This window comes from Apodemus sylvaticus, chromosome 15 (genome assembly GCF_947179515.1).
Source record: "Apodemus sylvaticus chromosome 15, mApoSyl1.1, whole genome shotgun sequence".
In the NCBI taxonomy this organism is placed as follows: domain Eukaryota; kingdom Metazoa; phylum Chordata; class Mammalia; order Rodentia; family Muridae; genus Apodemus; species Apodemus sylvaticus.
In genome coordinates this window covers 8,390,729-8,409,948 of record NC_067486.1, presented here as the reverse complement: position 1 = coordinate 8,409,948, position 19,220 = coordinate 8,390,729, and the positions used below count along the sequence as shown (strand labels likewise).

The 19,220-nt window shown below is 46.6% G+C and overlaps 1 protein-coding gene across 15 annotated transcripts in view; it reads right to left on the bottom strand.

Annotated features, from left to right (window-relative positions):
- Positions 1-1,223: 1,223 nt before the first annotated feature.
- Positions 1,224-19,220, bottom strand: part of Tiam1 (TIAM Rac1 associated GEF 1) — a 344,338-nt gene continuing 326,341 nt past the window's right edge. For 14 of the 15 annotated variants that reach the window (XM_052157899.1, XM_052157895.1, XM_052157893.1 and 11 more), the window contains 6 exons: positions 14,586-14,694; positions 13,099-13,157; positions 12,639-12,741; positions 8,682-8,769; positions 7,025-7,197; positions 3,172-3,703 (listed from right to left, as the gene is read on the bottom strand). In XM_052157899.1, the coding sequence (XP_052013859.1) occupies positions 3,222-3,703; positions 7,025-7,197; positions 8,682-8,769; positions 12,639-12,741; positions 13,099-13,157; positions 14,586-14,694 (1,014 nt within the window). In that variant the 3' untranslated portion in view covers positions 3,172-3,221. Of the gene's footprint in view, positions 1,279-3,171; positions 3,704-7,024; positions 7,198-8,681; positions 8,770-12,638; positions 12,742-13,098; positions 13,158-14,585; positions 14,695-19,220 lie in introns of those variants that run through there. The other variant, XM_052157908.1, reaches the window with a different exon arrangement.

Sequence of the window (19,220 nt, the reverse complement as noted above, 5' to 3'; positions counted from 1 at the left end):
GTTGACAGGTGTGTGCATTCGTGTGTGTGTGTGTGTGTGTGTGTGTGTGTGTGTAGGGAGTGATGACTGACCAGGTAAGGCTGTTCAAGACTCTGGGCCTCTGACTGAAAGAACAGTGACAAATGACCACGTTCACCTTTTGTCCTTGGTCTGTAGAAGCCTCGGGCCACAGACCCTCATGATAGAATGCAGTGTTTCAGCTTTACTCACCCACGCCTGAGTTCTGCCCTGCGCCTCAAGCACCCTTAGAACCTCCTCACAAAGCCTGCTCACACTGGGACAAGGCAAGAGACAGGAGAAAAATTTGGATTGTACCAACCATGGACTGAAAATTATTGTGAAAAACTCTGCATCTGATTTAAATGCAGACCCATTTCTTGTTTCTGCAACACTACCCAGTGGCTGTCCCATAGGGCATGTGTTCTATCAAGTACTACAAGCAATGAGTGTGGGAGGTCTGTGTTGTATAAGCAAATACTGTATCGTTTACCCTGTGTAAATAAATGATACAGTGTCTCAAGCAACCTCTGGTTTTGGTATCCATGGGTTCTTAGTAACAGTTGAGTGTTTTGCATTTCTATTTGTTTGAGACAAGTTCTCACTATGTAGCCCTGGCTAGCCTCAAGCTGAGATCTGCCTGCCTCTGCCTCCGAGTGCTGGGGTGAAAGGTGAGTGCACCACCACTGCCTGGCCTCAGTGATTTGATTTCTTATTCTCCAAATCTTTAGACCAATATTTTTTAAAAAAAAAATCATTATGGAGAGTTTCATTCATATGTCTAAGAAAATATGATCATATATACCAACTGTCCCCACACCCCACTCAACACATCCTGTCCCAACTTCATGTCTTTTCTTAAAAAATAACCTACTTAAGTACAATAGGACTGACCACCTTAGGCCATGATGTTGAATTATTTATTTTTTGGTTAAAAGTTTGCGCTTTGCCAAAGCATCTTTCCTGGAAGATCACAATAGCTACTTTGATTTTCTTCTGAGACAGGGCCTCATTCCGCAGTCTGGTCTCACTTTCAACTAGCTATCAGCCTCAAACTTGTATCAGCTTCTGATTGCTTCCTCAATGCGGACAGGTGCCTCCACGTCTGGTCTACACACACACACACACACACACACAATCACAGGAATCTTCTCTCCTGGACTCACTTCTTCCCACACTTAGTTCTTCTTCAATCCTCTATCAAAAAAGGCACAGGGAAGTCGAAGCCCTTTTCAGTACTTTTATTGTTGGACAGGCATTTACAACGTTCCATTCATAGACCTAAAAACATAAAAATAGACCTTCTTTCAGCTTATAAAAGAAATATATAAGAACTTTTGACATAGACACATCATGACCGTTTATGTACAAGGGACAATGGCACCCTCTCTAAGCACCAGACTTTCCAGTATTTTTCGGTGGACATGTTGCAGGGAGACCAGAAACTGTGACTCTCCGACACTTCCGCTTCAGTTTCCCATCCGGACACGATCGACCCCGAGATGGTATGAACAGTGCAGTGGTACAAAGGGCATAGAAACCATTCTAAAGCTTCTTAAGAAAACCAGAAGATATAGCAAAAACTTTAATAGAATAAAACTTTCAAAAGATCAAGCTTAAAGCCCTGGAAACCCGAAAGGGGGGAGGAGTAGAGGTCAGGAGGGCAGGAAAGCAAGCGGGGGTGGGGGCTGGGGGCTTTAGAGCATCGTGTTCTGAACTCTCTATCTGGAAATATAAAGTCATAACTGATTCTTATAAAATATAATTGCTAAAGCTACTATAAAATTCAGGTCTTTAAAGTACCTACCGATGTATCAAACACCAAATAGATATATAGATATATAGATATATATATTTTTTATTTCCAAAAAGAAAGTTTTCTTATTATTTAAACCCTTCTTAAGGAATGGACATCGTGAAATGGGGAGGAGGGGGGAACAAAAAGCTATAAACCTTTTTTTTTAAAAAAATGAAAGTGCTAGAATGGGTTTTGTTCTTCTTGTCTGGACATCCATTTAGAAGGTTAGGCCCCGTAGCGAGTTTACCCTGTCTCATTGGCATGGAGGAAATAGTAACCACAAAGGACGTCTCTAAAGAGGTTCTAAGATTCGGCCATGGACTGTCAGGGAAGGGGGGAGTCATCTGTGGATGAAGATGCACGTTTGATGGGAAAACCAGTGATCGCCATGGCAACCCCATGAGGAGGCTCCCCTCCCCCACCATGAGCAACAGACACACACACACACACACACTGCTCCATTCCCTGTCCCTGTAATCCAACCAAACTCCCATCTCAAATATAGATTCATACATTTAAAAAAAAATCTGTCTCTCAGAAAAGTTTATTCTTAGCGTGAGCTTCTTGTCGGCCGTTTGTATATAAATATAAAGTCATCGTGCCCTGCTTGCTCTGCAAAAGGTTATATCCTCATTTGCGGACTGAGTTCACCTAACACTGTAAAATTCTCATCTATTTGTGCCCCTGCATCTCAAGGAAAATACAAAAAAATAGTGTTTTTTTTTCTTCTCTCTCCTTCTAAGTGATAAATTTGGATCTCTTTCCCAAGAGTTTGGCATCTGTATAATTCTCTGCAAAACTAGAGCTTCCAAACACGGACACTGAGTAAGACCAGCTATAGACATGAACAGAAGAAAAAAAATAAGAATAAAGGCTCATCAAACAGAGACGACCACCCTTTCCTCACACATTCTTAAGATACGCAGCTATTCTCGGATGCTGAAGGGACGGAGTGAGAACACTGCGAGCTATACAGGTGTTTCATTTGTTCCGTTTTTGTACGTGTATTTGAAGGTGGTTGTTCCTCAGCTGCAAGACTGGACTCAGAGAGGTGGAGCTGGGACAGCTCTGTGGTCGCTGTCCTGCCCCTCGGAAACTTTGCTTTGACTGCTGGGCTGGGGACGGTTTGATTTCCAGTGCTATCGATTCTTTGATCTTCAGGCCCCATTGAATTGAGAATAAATAAAAGCCCTTGGCACGGAGAAAAGGCCTCAAGCTAGTTTGGGATTCTGAACGATCCTCTCTGATGTCATTTAAGAATGATGAAGGTGGGTGGTTACATGGCTTCAGACCCGGGTCAGCTGCCAAAATCTGTGTGCAAGAGTGCGACCTAAGGGGACATTCTCGTGGACGGCACAGGAGGGTGGGCAGAGTGAGGGTGGGGCCGGCATCGTATCTACACACATTCTCTAAAGGGACAAGAAAGTCATATCTCCGTGTTCAGTTTCCTGGAGGGGGCAAAGTCTTCGCGCCTGACCCAAATGACTTCCTCGCTCGCACTCTCCAGGCCCCCGTTGATGCCCGATAGGGCGGCTTGCTTCTTGAGCTGCGTCATGCGGGAGGCGTGGCTATCGAGGGTTCTCCGCCCCCGGGCCCGCTGGCTGATGGAGGCAGCCTGAAGCTGCTCCTGCAGGTCTCTGTCCACCGAGGCGCCCTTCACGGACTCACAGAATTCGTCGTCGTCACTGAGGATGTCTGTCTCCTTGATGTCATCCTGCTCCTCGTACTGAGCAAGATCAAACTGTTCCTCTACCCATCTGTCAGTGTCCCCGCCGCCGCCGCCACCACCGGGGGGCTGCTGGGGCTCTTTCTCCGGGCTGCTGGCTGAGATGGCGTCTGAATCAATGGTAAACCTGTTTCGGGCCAGTCGCCGCCTCCTCCTCCCAAGAGACTTGCTTGGGGCAGACACTGCACACACACACAAAAATATAAAGATAAACCCCCCGCATGCTTTACCGTGAGATGAAAATCCAGCAAGCAAAGAAAAGAAGCATAAAAGGTAAATGTGGCTTCAGGAGTTTGTGGTCTGGCCCTTACCATCCTGGTGCTATATCTACCTTGCTCAGATGTCTGAAGGGAAGATGGCGCTCTAAGGAAGGGCTCAGAGACTATAGAGTGAGGGTCTAAAAACTAGAGGCTCTGGGTTATGGGGCAGGAAATAATCTACTCCAGCTGTGCACCCACAAGACAGGAAACACAGATGCCTGCTGTTCTCAGTATTGGGCCAGAGACTGACTTCAACAGAACTGTGCCTGTGGCACAGCGCCCAGGATTACCCAAGGTTTATTTAGCCAGAAGAGAGGTGTTTGGTAAGCCTGAGAGGGGCCTTCAGCGGTTTGGCTGTCTGTGAAGGCACTGGTGTGACAGTGCTTTCCAGGGACGGGAGCACCCACAGTTAGACTGAGGGTATCTCATCTGTGGAGACTGTATGTCAGTGCCAGAGACACTGCGCTTCCTTCAGTCCACTTTTTGCATCCTTTCTGATAACGTCCAACATGAACTCTGAGGCTAGGCAGAGCCACGGACCTAAAACTGCAAGCTGTGGATCACCAACTCTTCTACAGTGCAATTAACAATACAGTGTGCCCGAGGGGGATGAGAGAAATAGCAGATGCCACACTGACACTGAGGAGCACTGCGCCATAGAAAGTTACTCCAGGTTAAAATATTGGGGTTTATTAATTTACCCCGCTGCCCTCCAGGAAGTCAGGATTACTACAGGCAAGCGACCACATAGTGCTTCCAACCAAGCAAGCCGTGAATGCTCCCAGCACTCGCTTCACATGCACGCACGCACGCACGCACACACGCACGCAATGGCTCTCGTGGAGATGCCATTTCTCCCTGGCGACCGAAGTGGCTGTTGCATCGGACACCCTAAGGTGAAATGCAACGCAGGTTTTTTCCATGGAGGAAGCAACTCACACACCAGCAGGAGCCACTGTCCTGAAACCCAAGTCTCAAAAGCAGCGAGGCTGCTTCAGAGCTGCCCGGTGACACCTACGGTGTCTGCTCTGTGTGTTCCCGTATCTCCACACACAGCACAGACGGACACTGCTCTTGTTTAAAGACGGGAATACGAAGAAACTCCAGGCAACACTGGGGGAAATGGAAAGCTACTCCTCTGTTGGGAAAACGCAAAAGTGTCTCTCTGCTTTGAGCCTAACCCCACTGCAGTCCAGCCTTGCTCTACATCTGAGTGACATCAGTTCACTCCCGGTCGACTGGAAACGTAAGAATGATCTTCATGATGGAACTTAGGGGCCAAGCGTAGTTATGGCTGCGTCTTTGAAATGTATCAAGGAAAGATGATGCATACAGATGGCAGATGGATGGGCAAACGGGGAAAATATAGCAAAATATTCATTACAGAATATAGATATAGGGACAGGTTCTTTTAGCTATTCCATAAACCTCAAATTTTCCATAAAAAGATTTTAGAACATGAGAAATTTTAAGTTGGTTATTGGCCGAAGTAATCCCACTTTAGAGTACGTATGGAGGTGGGGTGTTTATCTTTATGTTTGCAGGCTGCACAACACCTCCTGGGAAATGCAGACTATGTCGGGATTGTCTGCTCTATGAAAAGGACACTTAACAAGCCAGATGGCATTAGTGGGTCCCTCTCAGTCTCAGAGAGATGGTCTTTGCCTGGTCCACTGGAACGCCATTTTGTAAACCATGGAATACGGATACTCCAATGGTAGTGAATTACATCAAAGGCCGAGTGGATAGAAACATTTTTCAGTCAAAAAATGAGCTCTCTGGCATGAAAAACAAAAAGCAAAAAACAAAAAAATACGCTTTCAATTGTACAAATCCAAAAGGCTGTAATATTGTGGTTTTCTCTTGGCATTCATAATGGTTTAGAGCAGGTAGTGGGTTTGTTTTATTTCTAAGATCATCTCAGGAGAAAAACTTTGGGATATCCTGTAGACGAAATATACGAATATATGTGTTTTGGGTTTTGTTTTGTTTTGTTTTTGTAAATGCACTTCTGAATTTAAGTTCCTAAGTTAACAGCAAGAGCCATTGGTAGTTATGGTCCCTGAGGTTGGTGCATATTTCCCAATTAAACACCCCTCAGCAAACAAGAGGAGCCCATAAGACAACAAATTTTTCTCTTGCCATGAAACAATAACCTGTTCTTACAGAGTTCTCTCTGAGTAGCTGTGGGTACGCATGCATGACTCTCAGGCTTTGGAGAACCTGAAAGGTTTGGGGTTTTGGGTTTTCAATAAGCAAATCAACGGAGTGGAGAACAGACTTAAGGTAGCCTCCACCAGCATCCATTAGTTAATCTCAAGGTATCTAAGACTGTAACAGGCTGTGCTAAGGTTGGTAGGTAATGCCTATGACTTCACAGCTCTTCCTGCCTCCCCACAACACAACTGAGAACTGGTGGGAAGGGGATTGCGCCAAAGGTAGGAATCGGTTTGTTTGCCCAATTGTAAAGGAAATTTATTCTACTGGACTCCTCCCTAAAAAATTCTGGGCTGCATCTTAGGAAAGGAGGGTTAGGATGTTGATGGTGCTGAAGAAGTCCAGCACTGGGAAAACACCACTCTTCTGGGCATGCTCTGTTGCCATCTGCACATGGGGGCTCCTGTTCCTTCTTCATTGCTCCAGAGACATGGGATAAGTGTTCCAAGAGCATCTCCTGGGGACCAGTTAGACTCCCCTTTGTTCTTTTCCAGCAGCAGTTGAAACCTTCCCTAAATTAACCCTGAGGCTGAAACTAAAGTTACAGGCACAAAGTGAGAGTCAACTGGTCTACCACACCTGAGTGCGGTGGGATCCTCACTGAGAACGGGTGTGTCTTCTGCTAGCCTATGAAGTCACTGTGTTCGCAGTGGAGGGGGCCATGACCTTGCTAACACTTAACTCACTGCTTTTTACTAAACAAAGCTGGCTGCCAGGCAAAGCACTGATTCTCGTTCTGTAAGCAGGCTAAGAGAGTCCCTTCCAAAAGAGGATGCACTGGCCAATGAGAGAGAGCATACCAGCCAAAGGGGAGGCAGCGAGGGCAGGCTGAGGGAAGGGGAGGACCACAAGCAAAGGGAAGGCTCCCAGAACCCATCAGGAGGGAGACAAGGCATGAGCCTCAGGCCCTGGAAGAAGACCCTACTTACATCAGCCCCCACAAGACCATGCCTAACTCCTGCCCCCTGGAGACCTACAGTGGAGCTGGGGTGACGGGGATCTTGTAGGTCTGAATCCCCACAGTACCTGCCCTGCTCATGGCTGGCCTGGCGCCTTTAAGCGCACATAATCTCTTGCCTCCAAAAGGGACATACTGCTGGGCTGAGGGAAGGCTTTCCGTTTTGAGGAGCTGTCTTCTGTGTTTGTCTCGCAGGATGGAATGGACCGACTTCAGAAAATCCTTTCGGCTCTCTGGGGAGCTATGAGAAGAAGATTTACACATGTTAGGAAGCCCATACTCAACGGAGGGAACTTATAAATGCCATCAGGTGCAGCTAAATAAATATCTCCAAGAGCAAAGGGAAAAGAGGCGATGGCTCCCGTCTCCACGCTCAGCTGCCTTCTCGTAGCAGAGATAAAACACGCAATCCCTTCACGGCTTGCAAATCATCTTCGACGGCCATATTAGGACAGAGTCCCACCAAATGAATAGATGATGGACGAAGTTGTTTGATACCAAGAGGTGGCCAGAATTCTGCTCTTTACACTTCAGTCACGGTCTTACGTACATACTATAGAATGTTATTAAGGAGAATATGAACTGCAAGACTGTCGCGCCTTTGCAGAGCCCCCACAGATGGATATCCCAGGGTGCTTGTTCCCTCTTCCCAGTCCCTGACTCACACAGTAAGTACGAAGGATGGATTCCTAAGAACTGTTCTCAAGACCTGTGAAAGATTCTAAGTCCCAATTCTCATGACAGAAAAATATCTTCTAGGTGAGAGTTATTTGTCTTTAAGTTCAACATATGTGTGTGTGTGTGTGTGTGTGTGTGTGTGTACATGCACGTGCATACACTTTTCTGTGTGTGAGAGCTTTTGGAGATCATCCCCACAAGAGATGATATGGCAAACATGTATCTGAATGTAGAGACTGAAAATGTCCGATGCATTTTCTGTAATGCTCTGGGCAGAGCATCCTCTGTCAGTCCTGGCTGCCCCTCAGTCTGACTAAGGAAGCAATGACTATGAGGTACATTGCACCCTTCATGTTTGATAAATGTATCTCCCTACTATACTAGCAGTAACATTAAAAATATTATGAATGATGAGGATGGTATTAATCCTGTTATCACTGCAGGCAGTGTGTAGCATACCAGCGCTAGATGAATATTGAGCTAATTACTGAACGTACATAATTAAATGATTAAATATGGGTCATATTTCAAGCCAAATAGGATGGTGTACACTATTCTAGAGGAAGAGACAGACAGAGGAGGAGGTGGAGGACGAAGGAAGGAGAGCGAATAATTAATAACAATACTCAGTGAGGACAAACTCACATTAGGAGTCCATTAAAATGTCCCCGTGATCAATAGCGGCCAATGTCCCTGTGCTGGGTCTCTAAAGGTTAGGAATGCTGGTAAGACCTTCAGCCCCTGTTTGCTCTTACAGCAGACTCTCAGAGTGTGAACAAACGGTATACCCAAGCACCAGACAAAGCACCACAAGGGAACCTCCCGGCTCACTCACCCTGCTCTACAGAAAGAATGCCCGCTTCAGAATGGTCAGTGCAACCCCCCACCTCCTCTTAGAGAGCTAGTAAGTAAACCAGGTTTCGAATGAATGTAGGTTTAATTCACACAACTACAGTTCGTTGGCAAGTGTTAACTTCTCTGAGAGGAGGCTGCAGGGGCAGAGGAAGGTCCCTGGGGTGGGGCCCAACTTCCCAGAGCCTGGCTCACCTGCAGCAGAGGTGGAAAACCCGCTCTGGTCTCCCTTCCGACTCTGACTTCACGTGGACAATTTCACACACTGCATTTGCCTCTGCATCTAAACATAAGTTACAACAATGTCAGGTTAGGCATATTTTAATGGACTTATGTACATTTTCCACAGAGGAATTTTTCATGCTTGGTGTCTGCTTAAAACAGAGCAAAGCAACTTGAGACCAAAGTTACTTTACCCCCACCCTGAGCTAAAGAGACAGACGCTAGAAGCTCAGTGTGCCCTGTGAAAAACAGAAGAGAGGGGCTGGAGTGGGGGGAAGTGGTTAAGAGATGGAGGAGCTTTCCGAATGCGAACACACACACACACACACACACACACACACACACACACCTGTATTCACATAAAATGAATCTTAATAAAACACCATGAAAATCTTCTAGGTAGCCTAGAAGATGGACCACACTGAGGAAGCCACCCCTCCCCAGCCTCTCGGCTGAACTGCTTCAGTTAGGCGCTAAGATCTTCTGGGCCCAACAGTACCTAGGAGCCCAGTCAGAACAAGACACAAGGCCAGCCCTGGCCTATGTTTGGAGTCCTCTCTATTTGACCACAGCTAATGCCCAGGCTACCCAGGAGACTTGAAACAGGCTTCTCCAGCCTAGCATGGCTGTCCTCTGAGAGACTCTACCAGCAGCTGACTGAGACAGATGCAGATGCTTATTACAGCCAACCATTGGACTGAGGTCAGGGACCGCTCCGGAAGAGTTAGAGGAAGGATCGAAGGAGCTGAAGGGGATGGCAACCCCATAGGAAGACCAACAGTATCAACTGACCAGACCCCTAAGTTACCAGAGACTAAGCAACCAACCAAAGAGCACCCCCCCTCACCTCCCTACCCCCCTATCCCTACCCCCCACCCCTGCACATAAGTAGCAGAGGACTGCCTCATCTGGCCTCAGGGGAGAGGATATGCTTATTCCTGTAGAGACTTGATGCCCCAGGAAAGAAGGATTGGGGGAGGGGTGGGGTGAATGAGGTGGAGGGAGCACCCTCTCAGAGGCAAGGGGGAGGGGGAGGGGAGGGGTGAAGAACTCTTGGAGGGGAGACTGAGAAGGGAGGCAACATGTGGAATGTAAATAAGTAAAACAATAAAAAGAAACAGGCTCCTCCCTTAGCCTTCCAAAGTTGTCCACTGAAATGAGCAAAGCTGTGCTTTAAGGAAAGAAGGAAGGAACTGCTCTGTGCTCTTCTAAACTGTCTTTAACATTCATGAATTTGCTGTGAGCAGGCACACATGTGCTTGCAAGGGAAAGTCGAAGAACACTTGTTTTTTTGGTTTTTGTTTTGTTTTTGGCTGAACTTTGAGTTTTTTTAGATATTTCCTTTATTTACATTTCAAACGTTAACCCCTTTCCTGGTTTTACCTCCAAAAACCCCCTAAACCCATCTCCCCTCCCCCTGCTCACCAACTCCGCTTCCCTGTCCTGGCATTCCCCTACAGGCCTTCACAGGACCAAGGGCCTCTCCTGCCTTTGATGTCCACCAAGACCATCCTCTGCTGCCTATGCATCTGGAGCCATGAGTCCCTCCATGTGCACTCTTGGTTGGTGGTTTAGTCCCTGGGAGCTCTGAGGGTACTGGGTGGTTCACATTGTTGTTCCCCCTATGGGGCTGCAACCCCATCAGCTCCTTGGGTCCTTTCTCTGGCTTTTGTGAGTCTCTGCTTTCTTCTTCCTCCACAGGGTCCTGGAGAAGAAACTCAGGTGATCAGGGTTGGCGGCAAGTGCCGTTACCCACAGAGCCAACGACTGTTGGCTAAACGCACAGGTGTGGAACCCATGGAACAGAGGCCCAGCTCCAGGGGCTGAAGCTCTGTCATGCCAATAATGCCGCCACACTGTGTTAAGTCGTGAATAAAGTGACTGTGCAGGGAGCGGCTCTCGGCAAACACTTGAGCGCCTGCACACCTCCTGCACACCTCCTGCACACCTCCTGCACACCTCCTGCACACCTCTAGGCTCCGTCCTCCCCAGGGGCTCAGAAGCCTGGCCACAGAACCCTCCCCTACGGCGGCATCACCTAACTATCTGCCAAACTTCGCCAGACTAAGACAAAAATCTAGAAACTTCAAGCAAGTACTGACTCTTAAATCCGCTGGAATGTACCTCATAATGTAACATTGTGACCAGTCTTTAGAATTCAACTAAAAATATGCTTTTATCTGGAAGGCTTTAAATTTGATTCGAATGAAAAGCAGAGGTTGGGAGAATGAAATGTTATTACCACAAAGACTGCTTTGTTTTCAGAATGTGAAGTTATGTCCTTTAATCAAGGCAAAATTCCTGCCTTGAAGCCCACAGCCTGCCATAGAAATCAACCTCCACATTTACAAACCTGGTATAAGGAGATATGATCAGATAACTTAAGACGATTAACTTTAAGATGGTGGCATTAAAAGACATCAGGGTCTAGAGAGGTGGATAATCAGTTAAAAGACTCGCCTGCTCTCCCAGGGGACCTGGCTATATTTCCCACCACCCATAAGGCCCCTAACAAGTGTTGCTCCAGTTCTGGGGTGGGGGGGGAGATCTGGTTCCCTCTTCTGGCTTTTTCAGGCACTGCATGCACCTGGTATATAGCAAACCAGCAGACAAAACTTCAATACACATAAATCAATTTTAAAAGCGACAGCACTAGCATTTAAATACTATCACAGCGTCTACAGATCTACGATCCCAAAGCACCTGAGAATTTACCTGTAGATCAAGTTTGAAATCCCTTCCAGCAATTCTAAAGAAAAGCCAAGCATGCACCTACTCAGCTGGCTCTCTTATTTGGCTCATTCATTCATTCATTCATTCACTCATTCACTAGTTAATGAAGCTGCTTAGAAGGAGGCACTGCAGGGAATACTCTAGCTACCCTAGCTGAGTAGTAAACTGAGAGTCCAGCCTCTACGAGAGGAAAGTCAGTTTCCTTTAAGGGTGTGGCTACCATGTTCAATTAGTGTCCCCACACTCATGAGTGTAGACACAGCACACATTGGACCCGGTGTGTTACTGTTTAAGAAGAAAAAGTGCAGAGGTTAGGAAGGGGTGGAGTGGGGGTGGGGAAAATCTGGGAAGAGTTGGAGAAGAGTGAGTAGGATCAAAATATACTGTATTAAGATTTTAAGGAATGAAGAAAGGGGGCCAGAGATGGTGCAGCAGTTAGTACATAGTATGTATGTATGCATGCATGCATGCATGTATGTATGTATACACATACATGTATTTGGGTTTTTTTGGGTTCTTTTTTTTTTATTTGGTTTTTTGGAGACAGGGTTTCTCTCTATAGCCCTGGCTGTCCTGGAACTCACTCTGTAGACCAGGCTGTCCTCGAACTCAGAAATCCGCCTGCCTCTGCCTCCCAGAGTGCTGGGATTACAGGCGTGCGCCACCACCGCCCGGCACACATACATGTATATGTATATACACATATAATAGATACATATATAGTATATACATACATGTATATGGGTAGAATTTATATGTGTGTATATGTGTATGTGTGTGTATGTGTGTGTGCATGTGTGTGTGCGCGCGAGTGCGTGCGTGTGTGTGTGTGTGTGTGTGTGTGTGTGTGTTAAAGCATAGAAGGTAAGAGGTGAGAGGGCAGACCAGGAATGATTATACACACCACTCACACACGGATAAGAAATGGGAGCCCAGAGAGATGACTCAGCAGGCAAAGGTGCTTGTGGCCAAGCCTGGCGACCTAAGTGTGACCTCTGAGTGCTGCACGACTGGGGAGGAGGACTGCTGCAAGCTGTTCTCTCACCTCCCCAGGACGTGACAGACACATGCATGCACATACAAACACACACAGCTTTTAATATGAAAGAGAAGAGGAAGAAGAGGAGGAAAAGAAGAGGAGGAGGAGGAGGAGGAGGAGGAGAAGCAGAAATGGAAACCTGGCGCATCAGCACTTACCTGCGCTGGGCAGAGCTCGGACCTGCAATGCTTCGGTAGGGATCATGTGGCGAAACCGGAAAGGGTCCCACTCCTCGTAGATGGACAGCCTGTGAGAGCCGACCTGCAGGAGAGAAGCATCTGCTGTTCAAGGGCAAGGCCATCTACAGATCCGAGAGGCGGCGTGACCAATACGATGATGCTGTGCAAACAGCCTTGCTAATGAAAGGCAGAGAAGAGAGTTGGGCAAAGAGAAAATAGACTTCATACAAGATGGAGCACAAGAGAGAAAGGCAAAAGTTGTTCTGGCCACGGGGAGGAGCCACACATGAGCCCGGCTGAAGGAAGCAGACAGACCGGGTCCCCTCCAGAGGGGTTAGAGACACTCGCAGAGGAGACGGGAGGCTTCTGCTGATTAAGGGTAGAACCAGAGCAGCAGACAGGCAGGCAGGGACACGTGGAAACTACGGAGAACACTTACAAGTTTCTTCTTCTGCTTGGAACCGTCTTTATACACAAGGACCACGGCAGTTTTGAAGACTGCAAGGGAGAAACGGGAGGGGCAGTTATGGCAGGAAGAGCTCAGGCTACCCCGCTTGACTGGGCTAACTCACAGCAGCGCTGTTACAGTTAAGAGAGCGTGCAAACCCCGGGCCGTGGACTCCTGGCCACAACCTTAGTTATCACATCTGAAGGTCAAAGCCCACTGGAAAAAAAGTTTCCCGCCTTTAATCTAAGTAGAAAAAGCCTAAATAAATAGAATTAGCCTCTACCAAAGGGGGAAATTTTTTTTTTATTTAGCTTTAATTGTATTTTAGCTTTATTGTTTTAAGGTTTAAACTTATCTGTGCTCACTATAGTAGCAGAAGGACTAGGGCAAATGCCACTAATAACTGCTTAAGTGATTTACATGTGAATTAAGTCCCCCTCCTCACTCTATCTGTATCTAGCACACGCAGCATTTATAATTCAGGAAATAGAACTCACCTTTTTGGCCCAATTACTTAATGAGAGTTAAGTGGCTCTAAGTGGGAGGAGCCAATAAGCATTAGCATTTAACATGGATTGGAATATGGCTGGGAATTACATCATGGAAAGGAAGAACACTCAGGGAAAATAGAAAAGCAGTAAACACTGCCCCTCCCAAGCCAAGACATCGGGTCAGGTGAGAGGTGGTGCCCTCTAGATTTCCTAGCCTGGGCCTTCCAGGGAAGGCTAGGGACAAAACACCCCACAAAACAGCAGCAGGGGATGCTAAGCACTCTGTGCTCAGGACGGCCCCACAAGAGGACAAGGCCTGAGCGAGCATTGCCTCCTGAATGAGGCGCGTTTTCCCGAGTCTGCTAGCTTAGGTTTTCTCCCTCACAAATGTGAGTATGAGATTCTCCTAAGTGACCTCCGCCTGCACCTTCCTGAAATAGATTATCAAATGACCAATATGTCTACTCCCACTAGTATTAATAACATGACTGAGATCCCCCTTATAACCCAGGAAGACACCACAATAGTTCAGCTGAGAAACGGCCTCCTAAGCCTAGGCACTGGAGCAGAGCAGGGCCAGGGAAGAACTGAAGAGCTGGGGCCTGAGCTCTCGGAAACAGCTCGCCCTCGATTCTTCACGTGGCTTTCCCTCATTTACTCTCAGTTCATTATTTTGTAAGGACACGTGGACGAGCAGGTAAAATCATTTTTTAAAAATAAGATGTTAAAAAAAAAAGTCACTTGTTCAACAGCCAGGACTTATCCAACAGCCATGCCTACACCCGGAGCTGAGTGGTTACCACACTGAACCGGTTTATAGAGAATGTTTAATTTATATTCATTTGTATTTATTTGGAAGAAATTGGAGACTGGAGCAGCAGGCTATAATTAGCTTCATTATAATAAAACATCTCTTGGAAAGGGAATATTCTTGTTTGGAAAACCGAGTTAGCTGTTTCCCCGCCCCTGGCACTCTCTGATACGTACCGAAGGCCGCCAGTTCGGGCTCCTTTTTCCATTTTCCCAGCGAGGCGGGTGGGTTCAGCCAGATGACGCTGGTGTGCAGGAGCAGGTCGCCCATGCTCAGATCCGCAACCTGCAAATCAGAGGCGGGGCAAGCTCACTCCTGGGGGCCTCCATGTGCAGGTTTGCGTGTGGTTTTAAAATAGGGGAGGTGGCTGTCAATAGTAGTTCATGAAAATATCTCTCCTAAAACGCTTGTTTAGTATGCAGTTAAATACACTAGATAGCTTTACCTGGCAGTTCCTCTGTGTGTATGTGTGTGTGTCTGTGTGTATGAACCAAAGTTTCATGTTGTATGCTATAGACAGATAGATGGCTTTGACTTACCATAGTTTTAGTTAATGTTTTAACTTGCAGTGAGTTTGTTCAGTAATTAAATATATTTTTTGATTTAGACATTTCTATCTGAACACAGGTTTACCCGGAGACAATCTTACTTTAACTTTAGAAACACCCTGCACAGCATTCATCCATTAATACACATGAAGAAATCGACGCCATCGCATTTTAGAGATACTTCTTTAGTGTCGATGGACACCGTCCCCAGTTGAGCTGTAAACATAATAGCTAGGAATGCCAAATAATGTCATTTCATTTGCTTTGTTTGACCTGGAAATAATATGATGAAATTATAATGAAAAAAAAGCTGTTAATTCATGTGACACATCCCAGGAATCTTCTAGATTACCAAAACCAACATGGGTATATAAAAAAAAAGTTCTAATTTTTCCTTTGTTCTATATTTGTCTATCAAAATATCAGGAGTGAGATGACAAAGGGGGGTAAGCCAGGGTTCACAGTCTACAAAATTAAAACTTTTATATCCAATGACGACAGTCTATTAAGGAGAACAGATGGTCTTGGTGACCAATGACAAACACCCCACCAGAACACCCAGAGAGGGAGTCTTCAGTGAGTAGTAGAAAAATCTAGATTTCCTTTTCCAGTTCATTTTAAAGAAAACTGTACTTCACTTTAGAATCAGGAAGCAGAACCAGAAGTCTGGAGATTTCATGCCACACACATGTGGAATGGACAATGACCTCCTCAGAGCCTGTGCGTGCGGTCAGACTCCAAACGGGGTCTCCTCACGATCAGGTGCTAACAGACTCAGTCAAGGGGTTTAGTTTCCGACCTACGCAGGCATGGCGAACCAAAGAGGCCAGTGGCAGCCCTATGCTCGCTCACCTGACAGCACCATGACTCTTTCAGTTCCCGGAAGTCAACGGTTGATGAGCATTCAATGAAAAGTCCCTTCAGAGAGATGGTCATATACTTTAAACTGCAAACTGTTCTAGATACTGTGACGACACACACACCATCCCTGTCCACCCTTCCTGAGGCTCGAACCATCCTGGGGTCCAGAGCATTGAACCATATTTGCCATTTGCTGTTTTGCCAGGTAACAGCCATCTTGGATATCAAATTAACTGTTACAGTTTCAACAATACTTGGTGTATTCAGTAATGGTTCCAAAGCCTGCAGACAGCAACGCTAGCAATGTAGACATAGAGAGCCAACGTGCTTCTTTCCCATTCAAAAGGCAAAACATTTCAGCCAAGGGAGAAAGCCATGGCTCAGCTTCCCATGAAACTGTTAAGGAGGAAGCAAACTTCACTCTGGTTTTGCTGCCATGTCGGACAGCAACGGTGTGGCCACCGCATGTGGTAAGTGACCAGTTGTGACAAAAAGGAGTTTGGAGAGAATCCAAGACAGGAACCTGGAAGCAGGACCTGAGGAAGCCATGGAGGAGCGCTGCTCACTGGCTTACCCAGCCTGCTTTTGTAAAGGACTCAGGACCACCTGCCCAGAAATGGCAGGTACTACTTTGTTGAAGCCTGGGCCTGTCACCTCAATGATTAATCAAGAGACCGCCCAGCGGGTGGTGGTGGTGCACGCCTTTAATCCCAGCATTTGGGAGGCAGAAGCAGGCAGGTTTTTGAGTTGGAGGCCAGCCTGGTCTACAGAGTGAGTTCCAGGACAGCCAGGGCTACACAGAGAAACCCTGTCTCAAAAAAACCAAAAAAAGAAGGAACGCCCTCGATTTGCCTATAGGCAATCTGTCAGGGGCATTTTTTATCAACTCCCTAATAATTCTACTTGTGTCAAATTAAAACACCTAGCACTTCCCTTTCCCCGCTGGGGGCGCTCTCTGCATGAGGGAATCACCTGGGGTCTAGGTAAACTTGTTCCCGGACTCCATGATCTTTCCTACATGTAAGAGCTACACACCACTGTAAGTTCCTAAGACACGCCTCTTCAGGCAGCTGCCAGATGATCATTCAGTTCTTTGGGTCTGTAAAAATTAAGTCCAGTTCTCTCTTCCTTAAGGCAATGTTTCAGATTCTAGAAAACTTGAGATTTCACTTCTGAAGGTTAAATGGCATCCGCTGACACAGATGCATGTGTCTTCAAGGTGTTCCTGCTGTGTTCGTGCACTGTGACAACCTGGCGGCCCACTCAGCACCACACGGCTTCAGTCCCCTCTCCAGGCAGACACCAGCCGCCATGATGGGGATGGGGATTAGCTCTCGGGACTGAAGAGAGGAGAGATCTTGCCTCCCTTGACAGGGGTTATAATAATTACGGCAATTATTGCCAGGGCATATCATAACCAAGGGCAAAAATAGTAAGCATCCATATCAATACACTTATTGATATTAAGTAACGCACACCAAGCAAACCCACAGGACATCTGCAGCTAAGGGAGCCAGTCTCCACCATAGCCCCCACCTTCCACCCGTGGAAGAGTATGCACATAATTAATACTCAGGAAGTGTGTTGAGATACAGTCTTAGGTAGTTTGTCTTTAAAAAGTCTTTGTGATAGGTGGTTCAAACTCTATTTCTTCTAGGAAACAAAATTTGTGTGTATATGAGTGTTTGTGTGTGTGTGTGTCTCACTGTGGCATGTACATGATTATGATATATATATATGTGATTGCGGTGTATATGTGGTATATGTATATGGTATGTGTAAATATGTGTGTATGGCGTGTATGACATATGTATATGGCAGGTGTGTGTAGTATATGTGGTATATGTATATGATATATGTGATTGTGCTATATATGTACATATGGTATGCATATGTATGTGTATGGAATGGCATATGTACATGGCAGATATGTGTGGTATGTGTGTTTATGTGTGTGTGTGTGTGTGTGTTATGTATGTGTGACATGCACTTTCTCTTATGTGATGTTCTAGTACCTCCTGCCAGACTCTGCAGAATTTGGATCCCTGCCCATGTGACTTGGGGCACAGCCATGACTTGGGTTATGAACTTGGCATAATACACCTCTCTCAGACTTCAAGAACTTCTCCAGACCTGCCATGGATACCAGCAATCTGGTTCCTCAAAAGATCCTAGAGGGAAGTCTTGAAGGGCATGGTAAAAATGGACTGCGATCACCTCGAGACGCCCTGACAAATTTCCACTCAGTGCCAGTACCAAGAGGCTCAGCCCTGCCCAATCGCTGCCCTTAGGATTCTTCTTCCCTTGAAGCCCCCAGAGCGAATTCTGCCAGGTGGCTTCCATTAGTGGATCAGGACACCTTAGTGAGGCAGGCTACCAGAGACACTGCACTCAGGGAAAACATCCCCCTGGCTGCTTCTAATTTGCTAGGGAAACGTGATGTTTTCTAGGCTCCAGATAAATTCCACAGGTATAACATGGGAGGTGAGGGAGTATGAAGGTCCAGGTTTATCATAAGATACCTGCTTACGGCTTTGTCTTCTGTGAACATATTTATCTTCAGTCATATCCCAACAAAAGATGCAGGATGCAGGCGACTGAGTCCCCAACACGTGGCTATGTTAGCATAAATTTGCAGCCCTGACCAATGTTCCTAACTGCTTACAAACTGCTCATAACTCATTCTAGGCATTTACAGGGCACTGCCCATAAAGGGGGAGCTACTTGGATCAAGAATCAACCCCAGGAGGCTGAGAAGGGAACCTGTGCACGCCCAGTCACCATTCCACACACTGGTGCAATGGTGGTGCACACTCACAAGAGCGTGCCATGAGCGCAGAGGCCTGCTCACCCCGGGGTTTTATTCTTGTGGAATCAAGGGCATTGGGAGCTCCCAGGTCCTGGGCTGGCCAGCCATGCCAGCTGTGCTTCGAGACTATAGAGTTTTCGTCTTAAATTTTTATTTTTTACGTAGGGACATTTTAGAATTACAAATGTCTTCAGAAGAGTGAATGTATATCCCACAGCTGCAGCATCTGCCTTTCCTAAACCCTGATACATAAAACAGTTGCCTCTAGGGTCACGGTGCCCTTGTATTCTGCTGGTCTATCTCAGTTGGAAGGTTCGCATCCCCAGGTTCTCAGGTCCTAGGGCGCACTGAAGCCATCCCGACTCGGTGAGGTGAGGGTGGCAGATGTACAAACTGTCTAGCCGGAACCCTAACTCCTTCCAGCTGCAGAAAACTCAGCTTGTCTCCATTCACAGTTCACCCAGAGAGCTTTCCTGTGTGTGTATGCACCCCAGTGCTTGGGTGTTTGCACGCATCCTGGCTCGCTCATTTCCACACCTACCCCGTCTTCCCTTCACTGCCTTCTAAATGGTATCTTTCTGACAGCCTGAAGA